At 37.0% G+C, this 24,750-nt stretch overlaps 1 protein-coding gene across 2 annotated transcripts; it reads right to left on the bottom strand.

Annotated features, from left to right (window-relative positions):
* LOC128858060 (receptor-mediated endocytosis protein 6 homolog) lies at positions 1-23,458 on the bottom strand. Of its 2 annotated transcripts, none has more exons than XM_054093992.1 (11): positions 23,313-23,458; positions 13,310-13,550; positions 13,091-13,237; positions 12,561-12,997; positions 11,491-12,389; positions 8,194-11,119; positions 8,007-8,121; positions 7,372-7,946; positions 7,143-7,313; positions 1,159-1,255; positions 1-1,091 (listed from the first exon to the last, which is right to left on the bottom strand). In XM_054093992.1, the coding sequence occupies exons 2-11, from the start codon at positions 13,454-13,456 to the stop codon at positions 951-953; spliced, it is 5,655 nt and encodes a 1,884-aa protein (XP_053949967.1). In that variant the 5' UTR covers positions 13,457-13,550; positions 23,313-23,458; the 3' UTR covers positions 1-950. The 2 variants fall into 2 exon arrangements, with proteins under 2 accessions (XP_053949967.1, XP_053949968.1); XM_054093993.1 differs by lacking the exon at positions 23,313-23,458 and adding an exon at positions 22,160-22,562.
* Between the last annotated feature and the right edge of the window lie 1,292 nt (positions 23,459-24,750).

Raw genomic sequence — 24,750 nt, 5'->3', positions numbered from 1 at the left:
TTCTAAAGGCTATTACTGACGCCCTTTATTAATAGTTCAGATGTACCTTTATTTAGAGTTCAGAACTTTTAAGCTACTTTCGTATAGTATAAAGTTTAATAAGTGGCTATGTTAAGAATATCTTTAAAATGTTCATTTGTATGTACTTCTCATTTACTCTCACCCTGTTTCTTTTTACTTTCGTTTAAATTTTTTTATTACCTTATAAGTAATGCGCTAGTGATTATTATTGATTTATAGTATAGTATATATGTATGCACTATTTATATTTTATTAATAAATATCGAAAAATATTAATTTATTTCATTTATATATTTATATGTTTGTGTATATGATTTTATGTATATAATAAGCTTTATTTATATTTTTAGTTTGCGTAACAAAAATATTAATATTAACAAAATTTATTATTTTCCAATTATTTACTTGTGTATCGCAAAATATGTACTCACTCGTCGGTATGTATGCATATTTGTAAGAACTATATCTAGTTGCTGTAATATGCATACACACTCGCACTGACTGCACAAAATAAAACGGGAAAACGAATTAAATCAAAGGTTTACCTTAATATACGTAAATATACATTTCGACATAATCGGTACTTAAATCAAATTAGACATTTATAAATTGCGTTTGCATTTGCATTTACACAGTGCGGATATGTTTAACAGAGTAAACTTAACATTTCAACAATTATATAAACTCGTAAACATTACATTCGGATAGGTTTCTCTACATTAAAATAATATTGCTAAATAATGTTCTTGCCTTCGATCAAACGCCTAATTGATACAATAAAATTATAACTGAAACGATGATATAAGATGCGTTGGAATAAGAAAATGCTGCAAATCGAGTTTATAGGTACAAAAACTACACATCAACAAATGTTTAAACGAAACCATGTTGAAAGCTAGGTATGTTGTTCTTTGTGTGGGAGAGTTCAATTAATCCAAGTAGTCCATTGATTTGATAAATTTCACCACAGAACCGAAGAGTGTCCAATGGAATTTTTCTTCACCTTCTAATTTCTCGCCAATAAAGCAAGTTATATACTCAATTGTGGATAACAAAAATGGTGGATTTGTCTGTGGAGAAAATGAAATGGAAAGCGTTTAAATGCCTTATTGCTGTTCAGTGGAATTCCATTCTTACCATAATCACAACATAAATTAGTACGGGCAAAATATCATCAGTAGCTGGCACACGACCGCTCGACATATGTAACAAACTCATAATGCTCGAAATGCACCTAAAAGTTAAAAAAAGAGAAATCAGTATAAGATATACCTAAGTAAGCAAGGAGGAAGTTAATTATGAATCTAACGCAAGAATGATATAATAGAAAGAAGATTGCGCCTATCAGAGAGTGCGTGACGTCACGTTTTTCCGAGTTGTGCAGTATTGCCAACCATTTGCTCTTCGCAATAAATTGAGTGCTTTTTTATACCGAAAATACTACCGAAACTGTAAGTTAAAAAAAAATAAAAAATAGTTAAAAAAAAAACTAAAAAACACGCTTTTATTGCTAATCGAACTAAAAAGTACAAAATAAATTTTAATGACAAAGAAACCTATAATGAAGTGTAATAGCAAATCGAACGATGAGTCATAGTCAACTACCTCAGAACAGAATTATAACAAAAATTAAGATACAAATAGAGTAATTCAAATTAGAGTTAAAAGCGTGGGATGCATTTTGCTTTACTTTCCTAATCCTTTGTACATAGGTAGTTGCCAATAGAATGATTGTAATATTTACTATAACAAGAATTACACGCTTTTAACTCTAATTTGAATTATTCTATTCTATTATTCTATTATCTTAATTTTTGTTATAATTCTGTTCTCAGGTAGTTGACTATGACTCATCGTTCGATTTGCTATTTCTTCCGGCCATCAATCCTTAGTGGGACATAGGGCATCAAGAGGTGTATTCATAGTAAAAATAAGCAAAAAAATACCAGAATATACTGAAAAAACCATAACAACAATTTAAAAAAACGAGTACCTTATTTGGTTACATAACCTGAAATATAGCAAATAAGTCGTTCCCTTAACAAAAGAGTTTCTTTGAACAAAAAACCGCATAAATTAAATTGTACATATCCATAACACATTTATTTAAAAAAAAAAAACGCACATTCTAAAGACAATTTGTCACGCATACAAAGTTCTTTAAGTGGTTCAATTTAGTGTTTTATTTTCTTTAAATGGGCATTTTAGTGCATTTTTATATCCAAAGCTAGGCAACACTGCAGTAGCGAGAGAGAGATTTGACTGCCGAAAGCAAAAGAACACCAACAACACCTGCAATCGCTAATTTAACTAATTATTAAAAAATGTATATTTTACAAAATTATAAACATTACATTTTAATTAGAACAGGCAAGAAAAATGTCATGAAGAAAGAACGAAAACTCCGAGACTAAATAACAAAAAAAAAAAATGCTAAATCAAGTTACGAAAATGGTAATCTGGCCATACTGGAGTTAAAATCACGTAACTCGATGTCAAATTCGCTGAGAGCAAAGTAACGGGACCACAATAGGCGCCATCTCATTATTCTTTCCATCATGAATCTAACGTAGGTTAAAATATACATTCATAGAAAATACGAGAACTTTTTGACTTGAGAACTTAAAATTATTATTATTATTATTACAATACTGCCCACTGCGACCAAAAGAGATCAAATGTGCAAAGACTGCTGAGGTACCCTATTTTTAAGGCTTTTAAAAATTTTTTAACACCTTTTGGGATTTATCGTTCTATCCCATTATTGTTAATACCACCAAGGTGGTGTAACCGTTTTCCGCCTAGTGTAGGACATTTACACATGATGTGTTCTGAATTTTCAGTGCCCATTTCACAGAAACGGCAGATGATGGTTTCATAGATACCAATTTCGCTAAGTGATATCTCAGTCTACAGTATCCTATAAAGTACTCAGTTAGAAGTCTTAAGTCTACTTTGCTGAGTGTAAGTAGCTTATCAGAAATTCCTCTGTCAGACGATAGGAATTGTTTCGCTTGTCGCTGACCAGTGTTCAACGAGCTTTACTCCTCCCACCTCCTGATAGATTCGTTAATGTGGCCCTTTGTAACTCCTCAAGTCTACAGAAATGATCAGGACCAATTAGGGGCATATGTTTGTCACTTTTTTAGCTAGATGGTCATGCCCGTCCTAACGTATGGCGCAGACGCTTGAACGATAACAACATCCGATGAAGCGACGCTTGGAGTGTTTGAGAGAAAGATGCTGCGTAAGATTTTTGGACCTTTGCACGTTGGCAACGGCGAATATCGCAGGCGATGGAATGATGAGCTGTATGAGCTTTACGACGACATAGACATAGCCCAGCGAATAAAGATCCAGCGGCTTCGTTGGCTGGGTCATGTCGTCCGAATGGATACAAACGCTCCGGCTTTGAAAGTATTCGAGGCGGTACCAGCTGGTGGTAGCAGAGGAAGAGGAAGGCCTCCTCCGCGTTGGAAAGATCAGGTGGAGAAGGACTTGGCTTCACTTGGGGTGTCATACTGGCCGCGGTTAGAAACAGAAAGAAACGACTTTGTTAAACTCGGCCAAAATCGCGTAAGCGGTTATTGCGCCAATTAAGAAGAAGAAGAATGTAAGAGAAAACGTCAATGTACAAACTAAATAAAATGAACGCCGGTAAAGAAAAGAGGTTTGTAGACATAATTCTAATAGAATTTTTGTTAGATATTATTAATTAGGCATTCATATGCATATCATATCAGAAAAAAGCTTAATTCCATAGACGCTTTGTCCTGTTATTGCTTATTATAAAAGCACATTCCCACAATTTGGGAGCGTAGTTTTAGCGCTAAAAATTTGTAGAACTAAAAATTTGCAACACGAAAATATGTGAACCGCTATCTACTTATATACGCAATTTGCTCGTTTGTCTGAAGTAACATGACATAAAAAATTGTTTATACAAAGTGGCATAAAATTAATCACCTCATCGGACGATATATACCTTTTGCAAATGGCGTCGTACGTCAACCATATTAGACACTTGTGAAGTAGACAGCTACAGTACTAAGTGCATACAAGCGGAGAAGCAATTGAGTGCGTAAAGGTTAAATTAAAAATTTCCATCACACGAAATCGTTTTGTTTTTATTTAGTGAAGAGATTCTTAAAAAAAAAATTTGATTATTACTTCGCGCCACCTTGTATATGCGAATGCATAAATGACGGCAATTTCTTTTATATGCTGTGCGAAAATTTTTTAACAGTATTTAACATAATCTCAATATAATGCTCGTAAAATTTTAACAATTTTATCAAGATCAAGAAGTAAGGGAAACTTCAGCTTCGACGTCAAGGGCGATTCGGCAGCCGATTATGCACGATCATTTCACACATATACACACACTCGTCCAATCAGTCGTTTCTCAGACGGCAACGAAGTCCTATTGGTTGATTTTTTTCGTATATCACTAACACAATCTTAGTTTTTTTGTAAACACACTTCAAGTGAAGTTAGCCCATCAACTGATTCTGCAAATTCGATACGAGTCGAATAAGGGTATGTTAAAGAGCTCGTCTATGAAATCTTTTCTATTCGTTGTTTACTATCGTAGTAGTCATGCTGGCGACGAAAAATTATCACCGTATGCGTCAACACTGATTCTAACGGTACTCATTTTCGGTAATACGTAGTAAGGCGAGACTCAAAAGTGAACACTCGTCATTTGCAGATTCGCGTTTTGTGTTGTTAGAACGATTTTTTGTGAAGTAAAATTATTATTTTTGTTTAATAAGCTAAACTAATCGGTTTTCAATAGAATACAATGCGGAGCCTTACAGTGGAAGCAAAAAGAAAAGACATTTACATTGACGAGAGGAAAATTACATATAACAGAGTTGTAGAAAGAAGGCTAAAATTATTGAAAAATAGAAGGAGCAACAGGTAGTGGATGGACATCATTTCGGACAGTAATTTAAAACAATGAAAATACAGGAATTATAGCTTCAAGGGCTAAGAGCAAAGTGTCCTTGTAAATAACAGAAAGGGAAAAGCGCAGTATTGTAGGGCCTGTGAAGAAAGGTACAAAGATAACTGTTAACCTAACAGTGAGAGATGAAATAAGGACTAAGTCAAGGTGGATTTAATAAGGTGACAGCATTCACCCAGCTGAATTTTTCACCGAAGGTATGGCTTACGTCAAAATGTTATGCTTTGCTTGTATGTATTGGCATGTCTACATTCGTATGTTTACATTTGCTTGCTGATTTTGACATGATGCTTGCACCAAACGCAACAACAAATACATGTAGGGTTTTACTTATATGTGTTTGCTGTCACCTGTAATAAATTCGCCTTGGACTAAGTTGCAAAAATATATTAGTATTTCAACTGCCAGAAGAGTTTCAAGAACAGGCGGCTAAAATGGAAGAGTTGCTAGGAAAAAGACACTCATTTCCTTAACAAATAGACAAAAACGCATTGCTTCCGGAAATGAGTACTTACATAAGCTTTCAGAATTTGGGAAAAAGGTTATTTTTTCGGATGAAAACAAATATTGAATTTTTTGTATCAACGAAAAAAAATTGTGTGGAGGAGCTCTGGTTCAGCGGGGAATAAAGAAAATTTATTACCAACAGTGAAACATGTGGGCGGTAGGGCGATGGTGTGGGGGTGTTGGCAGTCATGGTGGCGTGGAAAAATTGCAGTTTATTGATTCAACAATGGGCAAGTTCGCTTATTTGGATATTTAAACAAAAATTGAAAGCAAGGCACTGAGATGCTGGGGTTATCAAATGAATTCTTCTGTCAGCAAGACAACGACCCCAAGCATATTTCTTATAGTGGAAAGTTTTCGTTTATCTCTCAAAGTCGCCAAGCTAGTGCCAACATCTCTGCAATCGCTAGATTTAAACATATGGTTTCGGGGAAAAATATTAGGAAAAACCAAAATACAAGCAAAGAGGTAAATGTTATGTGAAAACAGTGGGTGAAAATTACTGCCGAAGAAACTATTAAATTGGTAAACACTTTGTTCAGTAAACTTAGGGAAGAGTTGAAACTTCGTAGATACCCAAAAAGCTATTAAAAACTTGCATATGAGAGTTTTTTGGAATATTTTGTGGACTTATGCTTCACTCTAAAGTAAAGTAATAAATATATAGCAATTTTAAATATTGTATATTTTTTATTATTATATTTTAATTTTTTTATGTATGAGCATAGACTTTTGGAGTTTGTCATTTCAGCGTTTCACATAAAATCTATTATTATTTTGCTAAACGGTGTGAACTAAAATGAATTATGCATTTTATTTAATAGGTTTTATATCAGCTCTAAAAAAAAAACTTAAAACCTTTTTTCCTTGCTACTCTTTCAATTACCCACCCTCGCCCACATATTCTGAGAAGCATAAAAAATAAATAAATAATTGGCGCGTACACTTCTGCTACGTGTTTGAGTTTTGTGGTGGCATTTGTTGTACAAATGGGGGGACCTACAGACCGGACCCCAGGTCTGACCAGATAGGCTATTTCGACTTTGGATGTGAATTTATCATATTTTTATATTTTTAATTTATAAAATTTAATTTTTTATCGATTTATGGATATAACCTTTTAAAAAGGATACTCGAACAGGACGAACAAAGGCCAGACCTTGGAGTCCAACGGAGGGTTAAGTCGACTTCGAATGGCAAATGGTTTTGAGGAGCTTTTTCAAGGCAGACAAACACTCCGAGATTTTAGCCTGCCGAGCGGTGACCGCTATTAGAAAAAACGTTTTCTCCATTTTGGTCTCTCACCGAGATTCGAACCTACGTTTCCTCTGATTTCCGAATGGTAGTCACGCACCAATCCATTCAACTACGGCGGCGGACGTTCCCAGTCGGTTCTTCGCAACCGGAACGACCCGGATTTATAGCTGACCAAGGACTGTCACATCAGCAGCATTCCTCGTATATGCATGGGTTTATGCTGCTACAATAATAGAATAACTACGGCGGCCGAGAAGCATATATTTATAAAAATGTAATATCTAAATATTTAAAATAACTTTCTTGATGTAGTATAGTTGCAAATTTTTTTAATTTCCTTTAAATAAAATAAAATAAAATAAAAAAAAATAAAAAAAATGTTCCTTACCTAATTACGCACTGCAGTTTTTCACGTGGTGTCTTATACGCGGAAATATACGAGAGCTGTTGCTGCGCAAAAGACCAAGGTGCTTCGGAGAGGTATACTTGGGGAATGCAAAGTGCCGGATGTGAAGGACTAATCACGCGCTGCAACTTAATTATGTGTTCTGAGAGTACACTGCAAAAGGGGCACAAATATTACTACCAATTACACAAATTTAATCACATTCACTTACGTGTCACGCGACAAATCAGCATCATCATTAGGAAACATCACCTGCTGATACAGACGAGTCAGCAGTATGCGTTCAATTGACAAACGCGCCTCCTGCGCTTGCCATTCCGGCATACCATGCAATATGCCGCCTGTTGTTAGTAACTCCTCCATCAGTCCATCTATAAATTCTTCAATCAACTCAATTTTGTCATCCGATACAGTGAGACGGGCAAACTCTTCTTGAAATTCGGCCACTTTAGCCTGACGTTTCTCAAAGAATAGGCGTACACAAACGGTCATTAAATAACGATTACAGGTGGCACTCTCGCTGCGTAAACGAGTCTCGAACTGCTCGATATTCTCTGTCATCAAAAGTAGATTTTGACGATATCGCATCAAATACTGTAAATAATTCTGTCGCTTTTGTATGTCCTGCTGTAATTCTTCGAGTAGTTGGGTATGCTGACTACGTTCAAGCGTAGAAATGCAACGTATCGCCTCTGAGACATAAGAGATTTGTTGGAAATTTTGTAGATTCAGCGCTTGTGCGAGCTGTATTTGCAGATATGTGAGCAGAGGTGAGGCATTGGTGTACTGAAATGAGTAAAAATATAGTAAATACAGCAAGTTAACACATAGTTAGTAAATATTTACCGTAGTATGGCGAAAATCGCCGGTATGTAAATCAGTCTTTGACAACACGGTGCGTATCTTCTTCTTAATCACATTGAAAGCGAGAGTTTTGTCATGCAGTACAGCGGTTGGAGATCTAAATGTAAATGCAACAAAACAGATACACAAATTGATATGGAGTGACAGCAAAGGTCATATTTTTACTCACTTCACTTCCGCATCGGAATGTTTGCGTGCGTTAGCCGATGACGCAGCAGTGGCGCCCGCTATTGAGTCCGAGTTCGTTGCCTCGCTTGAACTGCTCACCTTGCGGCGATATTTGGCCAATATATCTTCATTAATATCGCAATAATTTGTTGCAGCACCATCAGCCGCACTACGTTCAACGCCACCAACTTGATTGTTTCGCGCACCAACCGAGCCTACGCCGATCATATCCAGCGATATTTCTGAAGTGTTAGTGCTGAATGAAACACTGCGACTGCTGGTTGTGTGAGGCGTGTAATCTCCACCGCCACCGCCAGGAACTAAATTTTCGATACCATTGTGGAGATGTGACGAATTACGTGAATGCGACTTGTTGCCACGTCTGTGCTTGAAAATGCCCTGCTTCAACTTATTGAATATACCAGAATTGCTATTGGCACTAGTAGAGGCGTGTGCACCCAAATTCGGATGCAACACGCGTGCATTGCGATGGGAGGGCAAATGACGTGAATTTCCAACGGTACCAGTCCCTGCTCCAACTACACCATCATTATGACTACTGCTATTCTTGTCGGCCGAAGCGTCGAAACTGATGCTTTTCGGTATGGCTCCAGTGGATTTGGTCGGTTTCTGACAGCTGCTCACGCCTCCCACTGCAATACTCAAGCTAGATGCCGATGCACTACCGGTGGCTATGCCAGATGTGTTATTCGATATGGTGGAACGTGAGGTGAAGGGATTATTAGCAGCAACCCCTTCATTGGTTCCATTGTCGGTGTCGTTTAGTTGCAATTTCTCCGTCTTCGCACATAATAGCATAATCTGTTGTTGTTGTTGGCTTTTGTCATCGTCCGTTTGTGACAAGTTTGGCATTATTGTCACCCGCTTGGAAGCATTCACCACATTACTGATCATAATCTCATGATTTTCATAATTAAGACTTTGATGGCGACGCAATACTGGCACAGAGGCGTGGCTGCCTGTCGATTCGTTTTGCTCTCCTGCCTTCATCGCCATTATGCCATTGCGTCGACCATCGAAGCTGGCATTCCGTGTCTCACTCGATGCGTGACGATGTTCGACGTTTTCTTCGCCGCCGAACAAGTCCGTGAGTTGCGGCAAGGCATGAGCTGCTGCAAGCCCACGAAATCGTTCCATAGAAGACGGTTTTTCCTCTTCACCGAAGTCACTGAAATCGATCAAGTCTTGGTGATTGCTGTTATGCAAAGTCGATATGTTGTTGCTGTGCTGTTTCTTTTTTTTTACACCACTCTTATGATGAGGCTTAGGTGGTTTGTATGCATTTACACCACCCGCTGATCCTGCTGATACATCTTCGAATGTTACACTCTGATTTGAGATGCTGCTCTCTGCTGATGTTTGACGGCGCATGCGTGGTGCGCCCAAAAATGTTTCTTTGCTATCAGAATTAGCGCTACTACTTTTGTATTCTTGTTGGAAATTATTTTCCCCGCTATACTGATTAGTGGTGCGTACCGAACTACGCGCCAAAGATGACAAGCCCGCGTAAAGTACGTTCTCGGTAGCATCTTTGGCTTTAACTGAAACTGCAGCTTCATCATACAAATTCGCTGCATCATAAAAGGCAGAATCATCTTGAGAATGATCGCTACTACCGCTCCCATGAGCGACGTCACCAGCGCCAGCACCATTTCCACTGTCTTCATCACCTTCTTTACGATCCGTAACACTGATCCTATTTCCACTTTCATTAATCGACATTGAGTCACTGTTGCCATTTGCGGCATTGTAATTAGCAGCGGTTGTGGCACGAAATGTTCGGCCATTGCGTGCTGTGTGATGTGGCGAGTTTGGAATACGCCGCATAGGTTGCGCGGATATCGCGGCTGCCAACTGATCGCGCTCTTGTTCTGTACGTGCACCTGAATCTGTTATGTCCGACTTGGCGGTAATGCTTAAATTGTCATCGGTATCTACTTCGGCAAATTTTTCAGAGTCACTGGCCAATACATCTGTACTCCAGTTGGACTCTGAGCGTTGGTCGGATACGTCTAGAAAAGCGGGACGCATTGCACCCACACCGGCGAGCACGTCGAAATTGTTGTCGCCCGGTAAGACCACTGCCGATGGAATTAGCGGTGTAGAGAAATTGCGATCACGCTCACGCTCACTGGCGTCCACAGTTTCAGAGTCACTGGCCAGCACATCAGTGGACCAAGTGTCTGATATAATGGACACTGTTTCATCGCCTTCAAATTTTTTTATTTCGAATTTACAAAATTTATCTTCAATATCGGAACGAGCTTTCGATATTAGCTTTTGCATCTGTGGCGTGGGCAGCGCATTATGCACAGACTCACCATCAGTTACTTGAGACGAAGGGGTGTCGCGGCCACTTATATTTGGTGTGCCACGTCCACTCACATTCGCCGACACCATATCGGATAAATTGTCATTTTGATCATTCTCTTCTTCCAATTCCAGCGAACTAGTGACAGAGTGATTTGACGGCGCCTCACTAACAGCTTCCAGATTATCCGAATTGCCAATGGAGGCATCATCATGCGACAGTGAGAAGCGGGTGGTTTTCGAGTGTAATGGCCGCAATACGTCGCTCATATTATCCATGCCATCGAACCCATTAGCCACTGAGGATGACTTGTCAATTGTGTTATCCAAATTAACGCTGCCCGTATCGACCAGTAATGCCTCGCCGTTGGTGATATCCTGACCAATGCAATTCATCTTCAGCACTTCCTCTTCGGTAAGTGGTTGCAATTTGTGTTCATCGCCGTTGTAAATGCTGAATACAAGTATAGGCTCATTGTCGAGGAGATCGTTCAATGTTATAGTGCGCATTGGAGATGAACTATTTGAACTCACGGACGTGTTCGAGGATGGTACGGCGCTGCCGTTGTTGGGATGATGATTATCGTTTACGTAAGCTGTTGGGTAAAAGTATATGAAGAAATACTGCAATATTTCACTATTTTTTGAGGGAGTGCACTACTTAATTCTACTGGTGTACGATGCTAGTTAATGTCAAGTGATAATTTAGCATTACTAATATGCGAGAATCAACCCTAAAAAAAGTTTGCCTACTGCTGAGATTGATTTTATAAAAAAATGTTTGGCTACCGCTGAGACTGATTTTATAAACGCTTCTAGTCTAAGGTGAGATACAAAAATAAATAAAAAATTGTTCATTACGTCAGCAGAAAGTTATCCTCTTCTTTAGTACTGCAAATATTGTCGTTAACAAGAAAGTATAATCAATAAAACTGCGAATGCAGCATACCGTGCAGATGCAACATACCTTGGCCCAATCCTGCATGACTCCCACCGTTCGTTAGCCCATTGACATTGGCGGATATGCCCGCTCCATCGATTACCGCATGCGCTCCACTATTGTTCGTATTAAAGCTCATACTCTTGGCGATTTTGCTCTTTGTAGCCTTGCTTAGGCCCATGAAACCTTGTTTGGAGCGCTCTTTAAGGTGGCCCGTATCTCCATTGATTGCTAATGCACCGGCAGCATCACATCCACTTGACTGTAAGTGTTGAGTTGCGTCTGTAGTTTCGGGCAAATGCGAAAGTATTTTCTGCAACTTCTGACGGTCTTCTGGCGGCGGATCAAATTCATCATTAGCCATAAGAATCCGATAAAATTCCACAAAATATGTAAGCTCGCTTTGCGTGCTGAGCAAATGCGAACGATTGAAATCGCTTTGTTGCGATAGTATAGCAACAACATCTTCGCCCGATTGGCCCATCAGCAATAAATCGATTAAATTTGAAACCATATTTGCCTCGAATTTCGCATGAACTTGTGCGAACTTCACATCCACCACATCGTGTTTGGCCAACGCAAGCATTTGTATTATTTGTCCGATTTGCATGAGATTGAAGCGCACCAGCTCGGGTATAGGTGCATCTATGATACCCATTATATCTGGACTAATTATGGCTGGGCAAATGAAATGCGTGAAAACCATATCGGTTATTATTTCGTTGATGACCCTATCGGAGAAATGCGATTGCTTGAGTTGGTGTGCCATGGTCTGTACCAGCCAGCGGAGTGTTGATGGAAACAGAGACCAATTAAAAGTTAGACTATCGATAAACGATTTTGCAAAAACATGGAGCTTCGTTATGGTGTCATGGTGAAATTTATTGATGTTATCTTGGTAGCTGTTTGAGTCTTCAGCGCCAAATCTAAAAAGTGAAAGTAAAAAGATGTTTCTTATCAGTTTGAACAATTAAAAAAAGCGAATAAAGTGAAGCAATACAAGCGAATTACGGTATGATTAAATAAATAACTTTTTATAAATTAACTTATTCGGCATAAAATTGAACTCTTATACATTTTTAAGCTACGTCTTTTACCTTTTTAAGCGTTCTTTGCTGCTGAAATTGTCCACCACCTTACTTGGATCAACATCTAATATACTATCGATATCACTCAGCACACCCATTATTGGCTCAAACAATGCAGCCGTAAGAAAGATTTTTGCCGAAAACATCGACTCATTCAAACGGTGATAAAGGCGCGCAAACGCAGATGAATTTGCGCGCAATAAATTACGTGGATTTTCGCTAACAACAATTTGAATTTCAATCAGCTCCCGCAGAAGTTTCAAAATAATTTCCACATCTTTTGTGTTAATGGCATTGCCATAAAGACCCGCCGAAATGGTGTGTATGACAAAGCTGAGGTGCTGTGGTGTTATCTCGGCAATGCGATCACCAGTGACCAGTGAAAGTGCAAGCAGATATGGTGAGCGATAAAGGTGATTAAAGAGTTCTTCATAGGAAATGGCATGCTGCAGTGAAATAGAGCATAAAAAGCGTTTCAATAATATATTACGAAAATAAATAAGCACTTAAAAATTAAATCGATAATTAGCAGTATTTACCTCATAGTCCAACACTTTCTTCGCATCGATATATTTAGCATTCTCAAAGTTATTTGCACGCCGGCAGCAAATAATGGGGCTCACCTCCGGACGCGACGTGATTAAATCGTTAAGATTTTGCCTTTGTTGCGCACAAATGTAAGCCAACTGTAAATAGGAATTGTAAACGAAGGAAAGTTAATAACAAAGAAGCTAAAACTTATTGAACTCGAAGTTTACCTTTGTTATGGCAGTCGAGTTCTCCGACAGCGATTCAGTAAACTGTGTAAACGCAGCCTGTTCTTGCTGTATGAATAGTTGTTCTTGGCGCAATGTGCGCGCCAAATCCATAATCTCCAAAAGATTATCATCGGAGTTTGGCTCCATTTTGATTTGGTTTTCCAATGGATATTTGTATGTATAAATTTCCAATTGATTTTTATATATTTTTGCTCACTTCACATTTCCATTACTTGGATAACTAAAGGTGTAACAAAAAAAATAATCAATCTATTGAAAATGTTATCAAAATACTGTGCAATTGGGTGCGAATAACGCAACATGATACTGCCGAATGATGAGGAAAATGTGTAACGCCTACTTTAGTATTTAAAATGAATGCGCGTAAATCAAATGATAAGACAACTTCGCTTATCTCAGAGGTCGAATAAACGAAAAAAAAAACGTAGCATCGAATATTATAATGGGGAAAAGGGCGTACATTTCTATTCTATAAGTTAGCAATAAAATGGGCTGCATATATGGGATGATATTTCCTTCTAATTGACGCAAAAGTCAGGACGCGTTTTTTTTTTCAAATTACCAAAAAAAAAAAGTTTTTTTAACTAACCCCAAATAGAAATGCTAAATTATAAAATCTTCCCGACTCACATAATCTTGCCAGTCAAACCGCTGAATCTTGAAGCGCTACACTGAGTCTGAGTCGCTGTGATACGCGAACACTCTTAATGCTAATTCTAATCAACGGAGGCGCAGCCAACTCTTAACCCTCTCCAAGGATAAACTGAGAATGCTCACGAGCATTCCGACAGGCCATTGCAGATTGCATTGTCATCTGCACAGGATTGGGATATGGTCCAACTTCAGCACATCTTCTTCTCGAATGTGACGACTTCTCGGTCAGAAGCAGCCAGAAGCACATCCGCTCTGCATCTTAACTCTATTAAGGGAACTGGATTTGGATGAGGTACTGTGATGAGCAGAGGGCACAAAAAAGCATGGGGTCGAAGTGCAAACCTCTATTTCAGCCATTAATTCGTATGCTAAGGTTTTACTTTATGGTGACGACCTTGAAATCTATTCTATTGTAAGAAACTCATTCGATTCACAAATGCTTCAAAAAGAGCTGGATACAGTTCTTTCTTGGTGTATTGTAATCAACTGTTTTTAAATATATCGAAATGCTACTAAATGACTTTCCCGCGCATCAGGAGGCGTCTCGTGGTTGTGCTGATTGCAATATTTTGACATGTCTGAAGCTTTATTCACAGCGCATCACAAGTGCCAGCCGCACAGAGAGGCGCAAGCATAATTCAGAACCGGGCAGCCAATTGCTTTAAATGGCGCCAGTAATATTTCTTTGTTTTTGCCCCAAGCACTGCTGGCAAGCGATTAGAGGACCTTCTTGCGGTTTTGGGTCTTAGTATCAATTGCGGTTGTGTGCGCGAAAAAGGTGAGCAAACTATCCAAGGTGACGCCCAACATTTTGGGGTTGTTTACTGTCGGTATTAGTGTGTGTGGGGGAAAAGTTGGAGATTCTTCTCAGTGAAAAAGCGAGAAAGACTAGTGAGGTAATCGTTCACTTTGGAACATAAGCTATCGATGTCATTGCCCGACGCCATTAACGAACAATCGTCAGCATAGGAGACGACGGAGACTCCCTCTAGTGGCTGGGGGAGCTTCGATATGTAAAAGTTGAGAGATGACCGATGAGTGCCGACCACTCAAATGGTTCCTGGACCACCTCTTCAGCCCCGACCGGAGGGTCGACTGTATATTGTCATCTAGCAACGTGGTTTGGCTGACTGTATCAAAAGTCTTCGTCAGGTCCAGAGCTACTAGGACATGCCTCTCGAAGGGGAGGTTTTGGCTAAGCCCACGGTTAGTGTTGTTGAGTGCTGTAGTGGTGCTGTACACTCTGCGTAATCCATGCTTATATGTGGCTGGGGTCAGGTGTTTCGTTTAGAGTGGGAGTAGGAGGGTTTCACTACTAAGGAAAGGAGAGTTATCGGGCGATAAGACTCTCCTTGGTTGGAGGGTTTCCCAGGTTTCAGTAGTGGGACCACTCTTCCTGCTTTCAATTTGTCAGGAATTATGAGAGTGTCCGTAGACAAGTTGAATTCCGCTTGCGAAAAATTCTACTCCCAATGGGAGGCGGTTCTACGTTACTGAAATGACTCGGTTTTTTCCCGACCAAGGACTGCCACCCCGGGCAGTAAACTAGCCCTGTCTAGTGCATCGTACCCGCATACTATTCTAGACGCCCGCTTATTAATTTGAAATCTCTGCAGTCTCGGCGATCTATTTTGTCTTTCTCTTTCGTCTTCGATATTATTCAAGGTGTTGTGGATTGCTTCTCCCTTCTGGAGCGAAGCTATATTAATGCAACATTTAGAGCGCTTCGTAATTTAGGTTTTTTCCATGTTGGTTTAGAACTCTGTATGCAAGGAATGCACCCATCATGAGAGCTCTGCTAGAATTCAATACTAACTACAAATCTTTTGAGATTGGCTTTGCCCCCTCTAAACACTCTTTTATTAGACTTCCTAATTATGCTTATAAATATTCAATTTATAGTGTTTTGCTATATATTCTTCTTAATCATTAAGATTATTTTCATATTTTTTGTTAAAACATCTGTGCTACTCTGTGAGACAATTTGTTTTTATTGACTCATTTTTACTTCAATAAAAAAATAAATATTATTCGACCCACTACATGCATATACATATGTACATACATATAAGTATATTAATATTCTGTGCAATGGCATTTAGTACTATTTTTATTTTTAATATAAAAAAATATATATTTTTCTTATGCAACCTAGTAATTGAGTTGTACACAAATGTGATAAGTAAACAAAAAAAATTATTCATATGAATTTAAATTTCCACTGTAATTTGTTCAGGCAATTTCTTGTTGGTAGTGGTAAGAATTTTGGAATGCCATAATTATTATTTCTCGTTTTTGCAACTCATTGAATAGGCAAGGTCGTTGAATAGAGACGTTTATTTTTATATTATCAAACAAATAAGTTTGTGCACTGAGTCGGCAAAGCTCGTTAAATTTTGCGATTCTCCATCATTTTAAGGCGCCCAGTTAACAAATTTTGGTAATTATTGTACATTTGTGGTGCATAGGGAACCTTATTCTAACCAAGTGAACAAGATACCAATCGATGCGTATCCAGTATTAATAATCTGAAGGAGCAAAGTTAATTTTTCGTTTGGCACCCGAACTTTGCATTTATTTTATTGTTATTATTTATTGTTTTACTTATAACAATATATTTAAGTTATTATCAACGATCTCCGAGTTGTTTTGAAAAACAGACTACCTTGAGTAAAGAGAAAGGGAAGTTTAACGCCTAAAGAATTGACACGAAAAAAAATAGTCGATTGTGTTTACTCATGACTAGCGTAAAACTAACTGTAAATAAAAAATAAGTATACATAATCATAGTGTTTGTTGTCATTATTAATTTGGCGTATTCACTTTGTGCAACTTCTACGAATTCTTCAAAATGTATTCGGTTAAGTGTGCGCTTGTGGATAAAATTGGGCTGGAAAAGCAAGAAAATGATCATTTGTCGCACAATGCCAAAGCTAAAACTTTAAATATTCCGAAGAGTACGCTAGCTTATGTGTTAAAAAAAGCTTAATAAAGCCTTGTCGGTGGAATGAAGGACTCAATCGGAATTATAAATAAGAGTGACAAAACACTTGCGCGAAAATTATACAGTCAAGATATTCATAAATATGACTGGGTGATTATGGACGATGAAACATATGTCAAAGCAGACTTTAAATAGATTCAGGACGCTGAGTCTTACACTGCAACGAAGAGATGAGGAGTACCAGGTGCCTTTAAACTAAAAATATTGGACTAGTGCCGTAAAAAATTCTTGGTTTGCCATCTAAAAGTGTGATATGAAAAGTGAAATATTCATTACTACGAATATTATAAATCAAGAAATTTATTGGGTATGGGAATAAGTTTTCGCCCTCGTAAAAGAGGTTTCGCTGCTGATACTATGTTCGTGTTCGCTCTAGTAATATACTGGTGATTTAAGGGGTTATACGCAGTTATGACTTTCAAAAAAATCGATTTTTTTTGATTGCATTTTTGTAATGTACATATATTCAAAAGTATACGCACGAAATTTGAAGTAGATCTAAGCAATACTTTCGGAGTTATACCTAAATATGTAGAGATGCCTCGGCACGTTTTAAGGTAGGTATTGAAACTTTAAACGTGTTTTTTTTCAAAACGGCATTTTTCAAGTCGGTGTACATGATATCTCGAAAACGGCTTGTTTGATCGGTCAACCGTTTTAACTTAATCTTTAAAGATACATTTTCTAGTAATTAATCGTTCCTTTTGTAAATCTGATACTTATTTTCCATTTTATAATCAATTTACGGCCAAATTTTAACGTAAAAATCGAAATCATTTCTTTTAAAAGCTGCCATTTTGTGAAAATTCACTATTTTGATTAGCCGAACGATTAATTACTAGATAATCTAATATATTAACAAAATTTGTTTGGTTTTTTGATTTCAGATAATCCAATCCTGAGTTACGATGTACACCGTAAATCGTCTTTTTTTAAAGGAGGTTCCAGAAATCGCCAGCAGCGCGCTCTATAATCAACATTTTCATAAATAAAAAATTTTGTTACGTTCTTGAAGGATGCTTTTATAACCGCCAAAAATTTTCAAATTAAAATATTCTGAAGTTTCTTCAGGATAAATCCTTTACAACCCGTCTTTTATTTGCTTCATAACTGCGTATAACCCCTTAAAGGTGTATATGTGAGATCTCGATCGCAGTAGTTCACATTCGTTTGAAGCGTAAATATCCTTTTTATCTGATGTCAAAAATGTCTACGTTCGTCCCGAAAAAACAGAATTTGCGAGAAGTGATGCTTCATTATTACCTTTTAAAGAAAAGTGCAGCTGAAACGTGTCGTATATTCGTGCAATATTTACGGTATTCCCGCTTCATCAAATATAACTTGTAAATAGTGGTTTCGACGCTTCCAAAGTGCCAATTTCGACGTGAGTGATAAAGATCGCGAAGGGGCACTGAAAAAACTGGAAGAAACTCAACTGCCATCACGGGATAAAAACGCATGTCGAACTCTTGATGATATGTCTAAGGAATTAGATGTGGACAAAGCAAACCGTAATTCCGTAACCGTTTGCACGCGATGGGAATGGTCCAGAAAGCAGGTAACTGGGTGCCACATCAATTGAAGGAGAGGGATATCGAGAGACGTTTGGTGACGTGTGCTTCTTGAATGGCAGAAAAGAATTCGTCCCTCGCGATGAAAAATGGATCTACCAGGTAAACCAGATCCATCGACAGCGAAAAAAATATTCATGCTTTAAAGGTTATGTTGTGTATCTGGTGGGATCAGAAGGATGTCATCTATTATGAACTTCTTAAACCATCTGAAGCCAGCACTGGCGATCGTTACCGACTGCAGTTATGCGTTTGAATCGAGCTCTGAAAGAAAATCGGCCGAAATGGGATGATCGACATGACATACTGATTTTGCTGCATGACAACGCCAGGCCACACGTTGCTAAATCGGTCCAGAAATATTTATAGGGACTGAATTGGGAAATTTTGCCCCATCCGCCGTATTCCGCAGACATTGCGCCTTCGGATTACCATCTGTTCCGATCAATGCAGTCAACCCTTATTGGAGAGCGGCTCACTTCTTACGAGAGCATCGCAAACTGGCCCAATGAATGGATCAAGTCAAAAGAAATCGAATTTTTCGTCAGAGGAATCCGTGTGCTGCCTGAAAGATGGAGTAAAGTTGTAGCTTCCAGTGGCACATACTTCACATAATATTAATTATTATTTATTTGATTAAATAATTCGTAACTTTGGCTAAGAAAGGACGGAAACTTATTCTCATACCCAATATATGAAAGAGTGTTTACAAAAACGGTTGCTGTCATTCATAAAACAATATAAATACTCCGTTCTGTTCTGGATCTAGCATCGTATTATTATAGCCGTCTTGCTATGAACTGGTACGCAAATCACGCGATTATTATTGTTCAAAAGGACCACATCGCCCTCTCTCATTAGAAGTCAAATCCGAATTACGCTATTTTGTTTATAACAAAGAGAATCGAAACGAGTTTTTTGTTTAACATAATACGTTTAATAAAGAAGAAAATAAAATAAAAATTGAGTCCAATATTTTTCCTGTCTATTCTTCAAATATATTTACTTTCGTGTATTTAGTGATAGAAAAGAGCAACTTTAGAGTTTTTGTTAATAGTTTTTAAATAGATAGAAAATATCTGATTATTAATACTGCGCCAAATACGCGTCGATAAGTAGCTTGCCGACTTTTTTCACTAATTTTTCCATATGCCCTATGTTCCACAACGGAGATTAAGGAATGATGATGTTGACTACAAAGTAGATAAATACTTATTGTAGAAAAGAAAAAAAGTACTAAAATTGATACATCAACAATGGAGGACGTCATCAGCAAATGTCTGGTATATTAATATTTTCCTTGTTGACTTTACCTGCTATTAGTCACTGTAAATTATTTGTAGTATGAAATTGAAGGCAAATAATATATTTGAGACGTTTTGCACATATGCATGTACATACTTACATATGTATATACAATGTGTACACAATTTTTAGCTTACATATATATAAGTATATATCCATTACTAATATTTGAACAGCAAACCATTGTCTTACCCATAGCGATACATAGCGTTTAGACTTTGTAGTTGTTTATTCATTATTTAAGATGTAACAATAAAAATAGATTGGCACATATGCATATCCTTGAAAGGTGTTTAGAACAAGCGTGTTTTTATATTTATGATGTGGGTCTTAATACAACGGTGACAATTTAATGCCGCTTCCGAATGTTTGTAGGTCTTTCATAGTAGATATGCAGATGTTATGCTATTGTTTTAACAGTTCATGTAGCCCTGCCAGTGCGGTGTAGTCACCGATCGTCACCATCTATCTCATCTAACGGTAGGTCTAGGAACCATGCTGTTTCGACGCCTTGGGCCCAGAGGTGTCTCTCGTGTTAGTTGAGCGGATTTAAGAAGGCATAAGAATAGGTGATTAGTCTTGTGTGTGGTACATTTACATGCCGGACATATGTTGAGTATAAGATAAGAAAGAGTAACTTGCTACAATATTCAGAACGTAATTGAGCCAAAGTTGCTCGGGTGTCACGAGGAAGCTGAAGCTCTTCGTGTGTGATAGGTGGTTGTTGGACTGCGAAGACGGTTTTCGGCGGTCGGGAGACTAGGAAGGTGGTAAGAGACTCTCGACGCATGTCGATAAATATTTGCTTGTAAACTGCACGATCCAGTAGTTATTGTTGTTGTAGTAGCAAAAACATTCCCCATACATGTACGGGGAGTGCTGCTGGAGTGACAGTCGTTGTCCGGATATATAGTAAATCCGGGTCGTTCGGGTAACGTGGAACCAACTGTCAGCGGAAAGTACAGTTATTGTAGTCATGTTTGCTCCTGGCTCTTCTCAGTATTTCAGTGAAATCTGCGGTAGCACCCCAGCAGGAATTGCTTGTGGAACGTCTTATTGAGCACAGATCTACATTAGCTGTTAAATATAAGTTTTGTATTTTAATATCCGCAATGGAGAGATCATTTTTATGCCAAGTAAAAACAGAGAAAACCAAAACTGGTGCCATATAATTTCTTGAATTTAAGTTTAAAAACTTCGAACTAATAGTGCAGCTATCCATGAACGCAAATTCAATGAAGTTCTGTAATATAGCAACCATTGCGGTATTGAACAACTTAGCTGAGATGCAGTATTTTCCCACCAAATATTTAAATAGGGAGTTTTCGAATAGGGGGATATTTTCCTCAGCTAACGATATGCAAATGCTTTCAATATTTTTGCTTCGGATATAAACCAGTGCAAATACATTGATCAGAGTTGCATTTCGACCGATTGAAGAACTCAAAATTGTAAATTGTTATGTGTTATATAGAGTATACACGGTACAACCGTTGTATCAAAACGTTGTACAATTAGTTGGATGGCTGTTTAGTATGATATACAACGGGTTGTCTAACTTTATTATTTTCATTTTTGTGGAATGAAGATTTCGCAAAATGCAGCAAACAAGTGAAGTGTTGAATGACAATAACAATTGAAAAATTTTATTTTCTTTAATTTTTCAATTTTTAATAGTTAATTTAATTTTTTTTATATTTATTTTGTTTTTTATAAATTAATTTTTTGTTATATTTAGATTTTTTTTACAAATTTTTTTATTGTGTTTATATTTTGAAATTTTTTCTGTGTTATTAACTAAAAAGGAAAATGTAAACAATGTTGGTTGTACAATCTGCGTATACACGTTCCAACTCATTGTACAACCGCTAACTTGGCCCACCAAAAATTAAAACATTTTAATTTCAATCCAACCGTTGGACCAACATGGAAATCGGTTGTACAACCATACAACTGTTTATCCAACATGCCCATGTTGATATAACGGTTGATCGTGTAAGTGTGCATAATGACAGGCCTTGCCTATAATAGGTCAATAGTTGCTTATGACTTGGCCACCACTGTACATGCATGCACATATACAGACAAGTATTGTTACTTATGGCAAATTTTTTGGGAACTCAGAAGTACATGCCTGTGTACGAGCAGCATCAAAGTGGTACTTCATATTATTATTTATGTATGTATATGTTAATATTAGCTAGAATGAGTATTAAGATAAGATAGCGTGCCTAATTATTTGCATTTCTACCTCCATAACATTTTTCACATGATTCACACTTTTGTATTGGATACCTGAATATGTATTGCATTTGTTTAATAATTAGAATTTGTAAGAAATTTCACGTATATATTGGTATTTTTCAGATGTTGGCAGCTAATACATTTACACACTGTATTTTTGTAGAAAATAAAAACATTTGATTTTACTTGTTGGCAAGTAAATGTATGTCGATTTTACAGTTGGTTAGCATCGCGGAATTTTATAATTGGTAAACACATTTACATATATATAGTCTAAAACCTTCACCAAACGTCATATGCCCATTGTTCGTGTTAATTACGAATGCCATCTTTACGACCATTGTGTAGCTAATATTTCGATAATTGTAATTAATCTCAAACTGTTACAAAACAACTATCAACTGGTTTTTATTTATCGCGAACTTGCAGGGAATGCGGATGCAAACAACGCCACAATTCGCACACAGCACAAAAACTATTAGACCATACCAAACTTTTATCCAAGAGTTTCCTAGCAATACACACATTTGTTTTATGGAAACTCATTTATAGAAACAAAACACATACACTAAACTTTAACACTTATAAATCTGTATATGCATGTAGTGAATAAATTATTGCAACTTCTGCTAAGCATTCAGTAATGGGTAGTATAACCAGAAATTTGCTGATGTATATATAAAAATATTAACATATGCACTTGCGATTTGAGAGCTCAAAATGTTTCAAAGGCAAACATTTTTAAGTAAATACCATTGCAATGGTCGCAACACTCAGTACATACTAAATAATGAATAACGTTTTTTTAATCGCCTGCAAAACACTTACATACACATGTATATGGAAAAAGAAAAAACCTGTTCTTGTTTGTATGTAAATGCGCATGTGTATATGTTTTTACTTTGGCGATTTGTGAATGAACTGGCAAATATGGATTTGAGGTCCATTAAGTCACTGTAACTTTTGCTAATATAAAAGCCGAAATAGAATTTAGTTTCGATTAAATTTTACATTTTACAGTACAAGTACATGTTAATATAAAAATATAAAGTAAATAAATATTTTGCTTATACTAATTTTTGTTTGCAAATCTATTTTTTTCCAGTCCGTTCTGAAAACCACTTTGTTTGCAGAACTTGTTTCTCACAATTGCACAACACTTTTGTTAATTATTTGACACTCTTTTAACCACCTGTAAACTTACACAAATCTAATTTATGTTTCTTTCAATTTGAGTAAAACACATTTCTTCACCACTTTTTAATAATAAATAGTTATAACATTTACATCAGATTACGATTTCTAAAGAATTGCGACTAAACGAACATATATTTTTGACAGCAAAAAAATTATGGATTAACAAAGTTGATGGTAAATCAACGTTCTCTGATGAGAATGAAACGGAACAAAACGGAAGATACAATACAGAGAGTGACTAGAAAATTCGGAATAACCAAAAATTTACAATACCGATAATTGTGTGGTATTTGAAATTAAACCGGATGAAAATTTTAGTTCGATATATAAGTAATTGTAGGCACGGCCATCACTTTTGTAATGCTTGGAATACTCAAATTTATTTTCAGTATGCCATCATTAAGGAAACAAATTAAAATGCTTTCTTTCTTTCTATATATCTTCCCCAGACATCTTCATATAAGCAGAATTTGATCCGTAGATCTTAATTTTTAAATCATTCCAAGAATATGGCGAAAAATTCATGCTCTTGAGAACTTCGTGACTTTTGTGTAGTACAACGAATTACAATAATTCACTATTTTTATGCATTATATCAGTTGTTCAACTAGACCGTCAAGTCAATAATCTTATATTCTTATATGGCGCTGTCATTCCACTATATTACTCAAATGCTAACGAATATGCACCAAAATATGAATTCTTATGTGAAGTTTTTATATTGCCTGACGTATATAAACAGATATAAATGTTTGCCGGTGAATTTCGTGATTTCCGCTTTTTTCACAGGGTGGTGCTAAAAGCAAATATTATATCAATCACTTTGAGAAACGTTTCATATATTTTATTGGGCCACTCTGTTAATTTCTATTTTTAACGTCTATTACAGTAACCTCTCGATTAACGATGTGACAGCGATAATTTATGCTGAAAAATATTAGCGAATGTTGCTGAATTTTCAATGAAAGTTGGTTCTACGTTGTCGGAATGTCTCTAATCTATATCCGACTAAGGGCAGTCACTTCCCCGACATTTATAAATACTTATGGGAAATGTTTTTGCACCTTGGGCTATGTACAATCAAAGTATATTACAGAAACAATTGAGATCGACAATCTGTGAGATATATCTTCCACACCACAGGTTAATCAGACATCGGCAAAAGGGGGGCTATATCTCATAAAGCACTGATCGTAATTTGTTCGCTTTAAAATCAGTCCTACTACGTAAACTCTCAGCTTAACTAGTTAGGCTGATGTTATGCACTGCTTCTAGGTGGTATTAAATGCCGACACGCTAGTGAAGCTTATAGGACAGTAGGAGTTACTTCGGATGAATGTTGAGAGAGTGGTTAGTGTATTGTCAAGAATTTTTTTTATAATAAAAAAATGAAAAACGATATTAAAATTTTTAGGCCTTTTATTTAACATACAAAAATGAAAAAA

This window comes from Anastrepha ludens, chromosome 3, assembly GCF_028408465.1.
Source record: "Anastrepha ludens isolate Willacy chromosome 3, idAnaLude1.1, whole genome shotgun sequence".
NCBI lineage: Eukaryota > Metazoa > Arthropoda > Insecta > Diptera > Tephritidae > Anastrepha > Anastrepha ludens.
The sequence above is the reverse complement of the archived record's forward strand: the minus strand, read 5'-3'. Positions and strand labels throughout refer to the sequence as shown.

Bases quoted from the DNA above. Each gene is read 5' to 3' on its own strand.
- LOC128858060 (XM_054093992.1), bottom strand. From the start codon at position 13,456: ATGGAGCCAAACTCCGATGATAATCTTTTGGAGATTATGGATTTGGCG. The intron at 11,120-11,490 runs GTATGTTGCATC...TTTACCCAACAG, and splicing joins TCATGCAGGATTGGGCCAAG to CTTACGTAAACGATAATCAT. The intron at 8,122-8,193 runs GTGAGTAAAAAT...ATTTACATTTAG, and splicing joins CATTCCGATGCGGAAGTGAA to ATCTCCAACCGCTGTACTGC.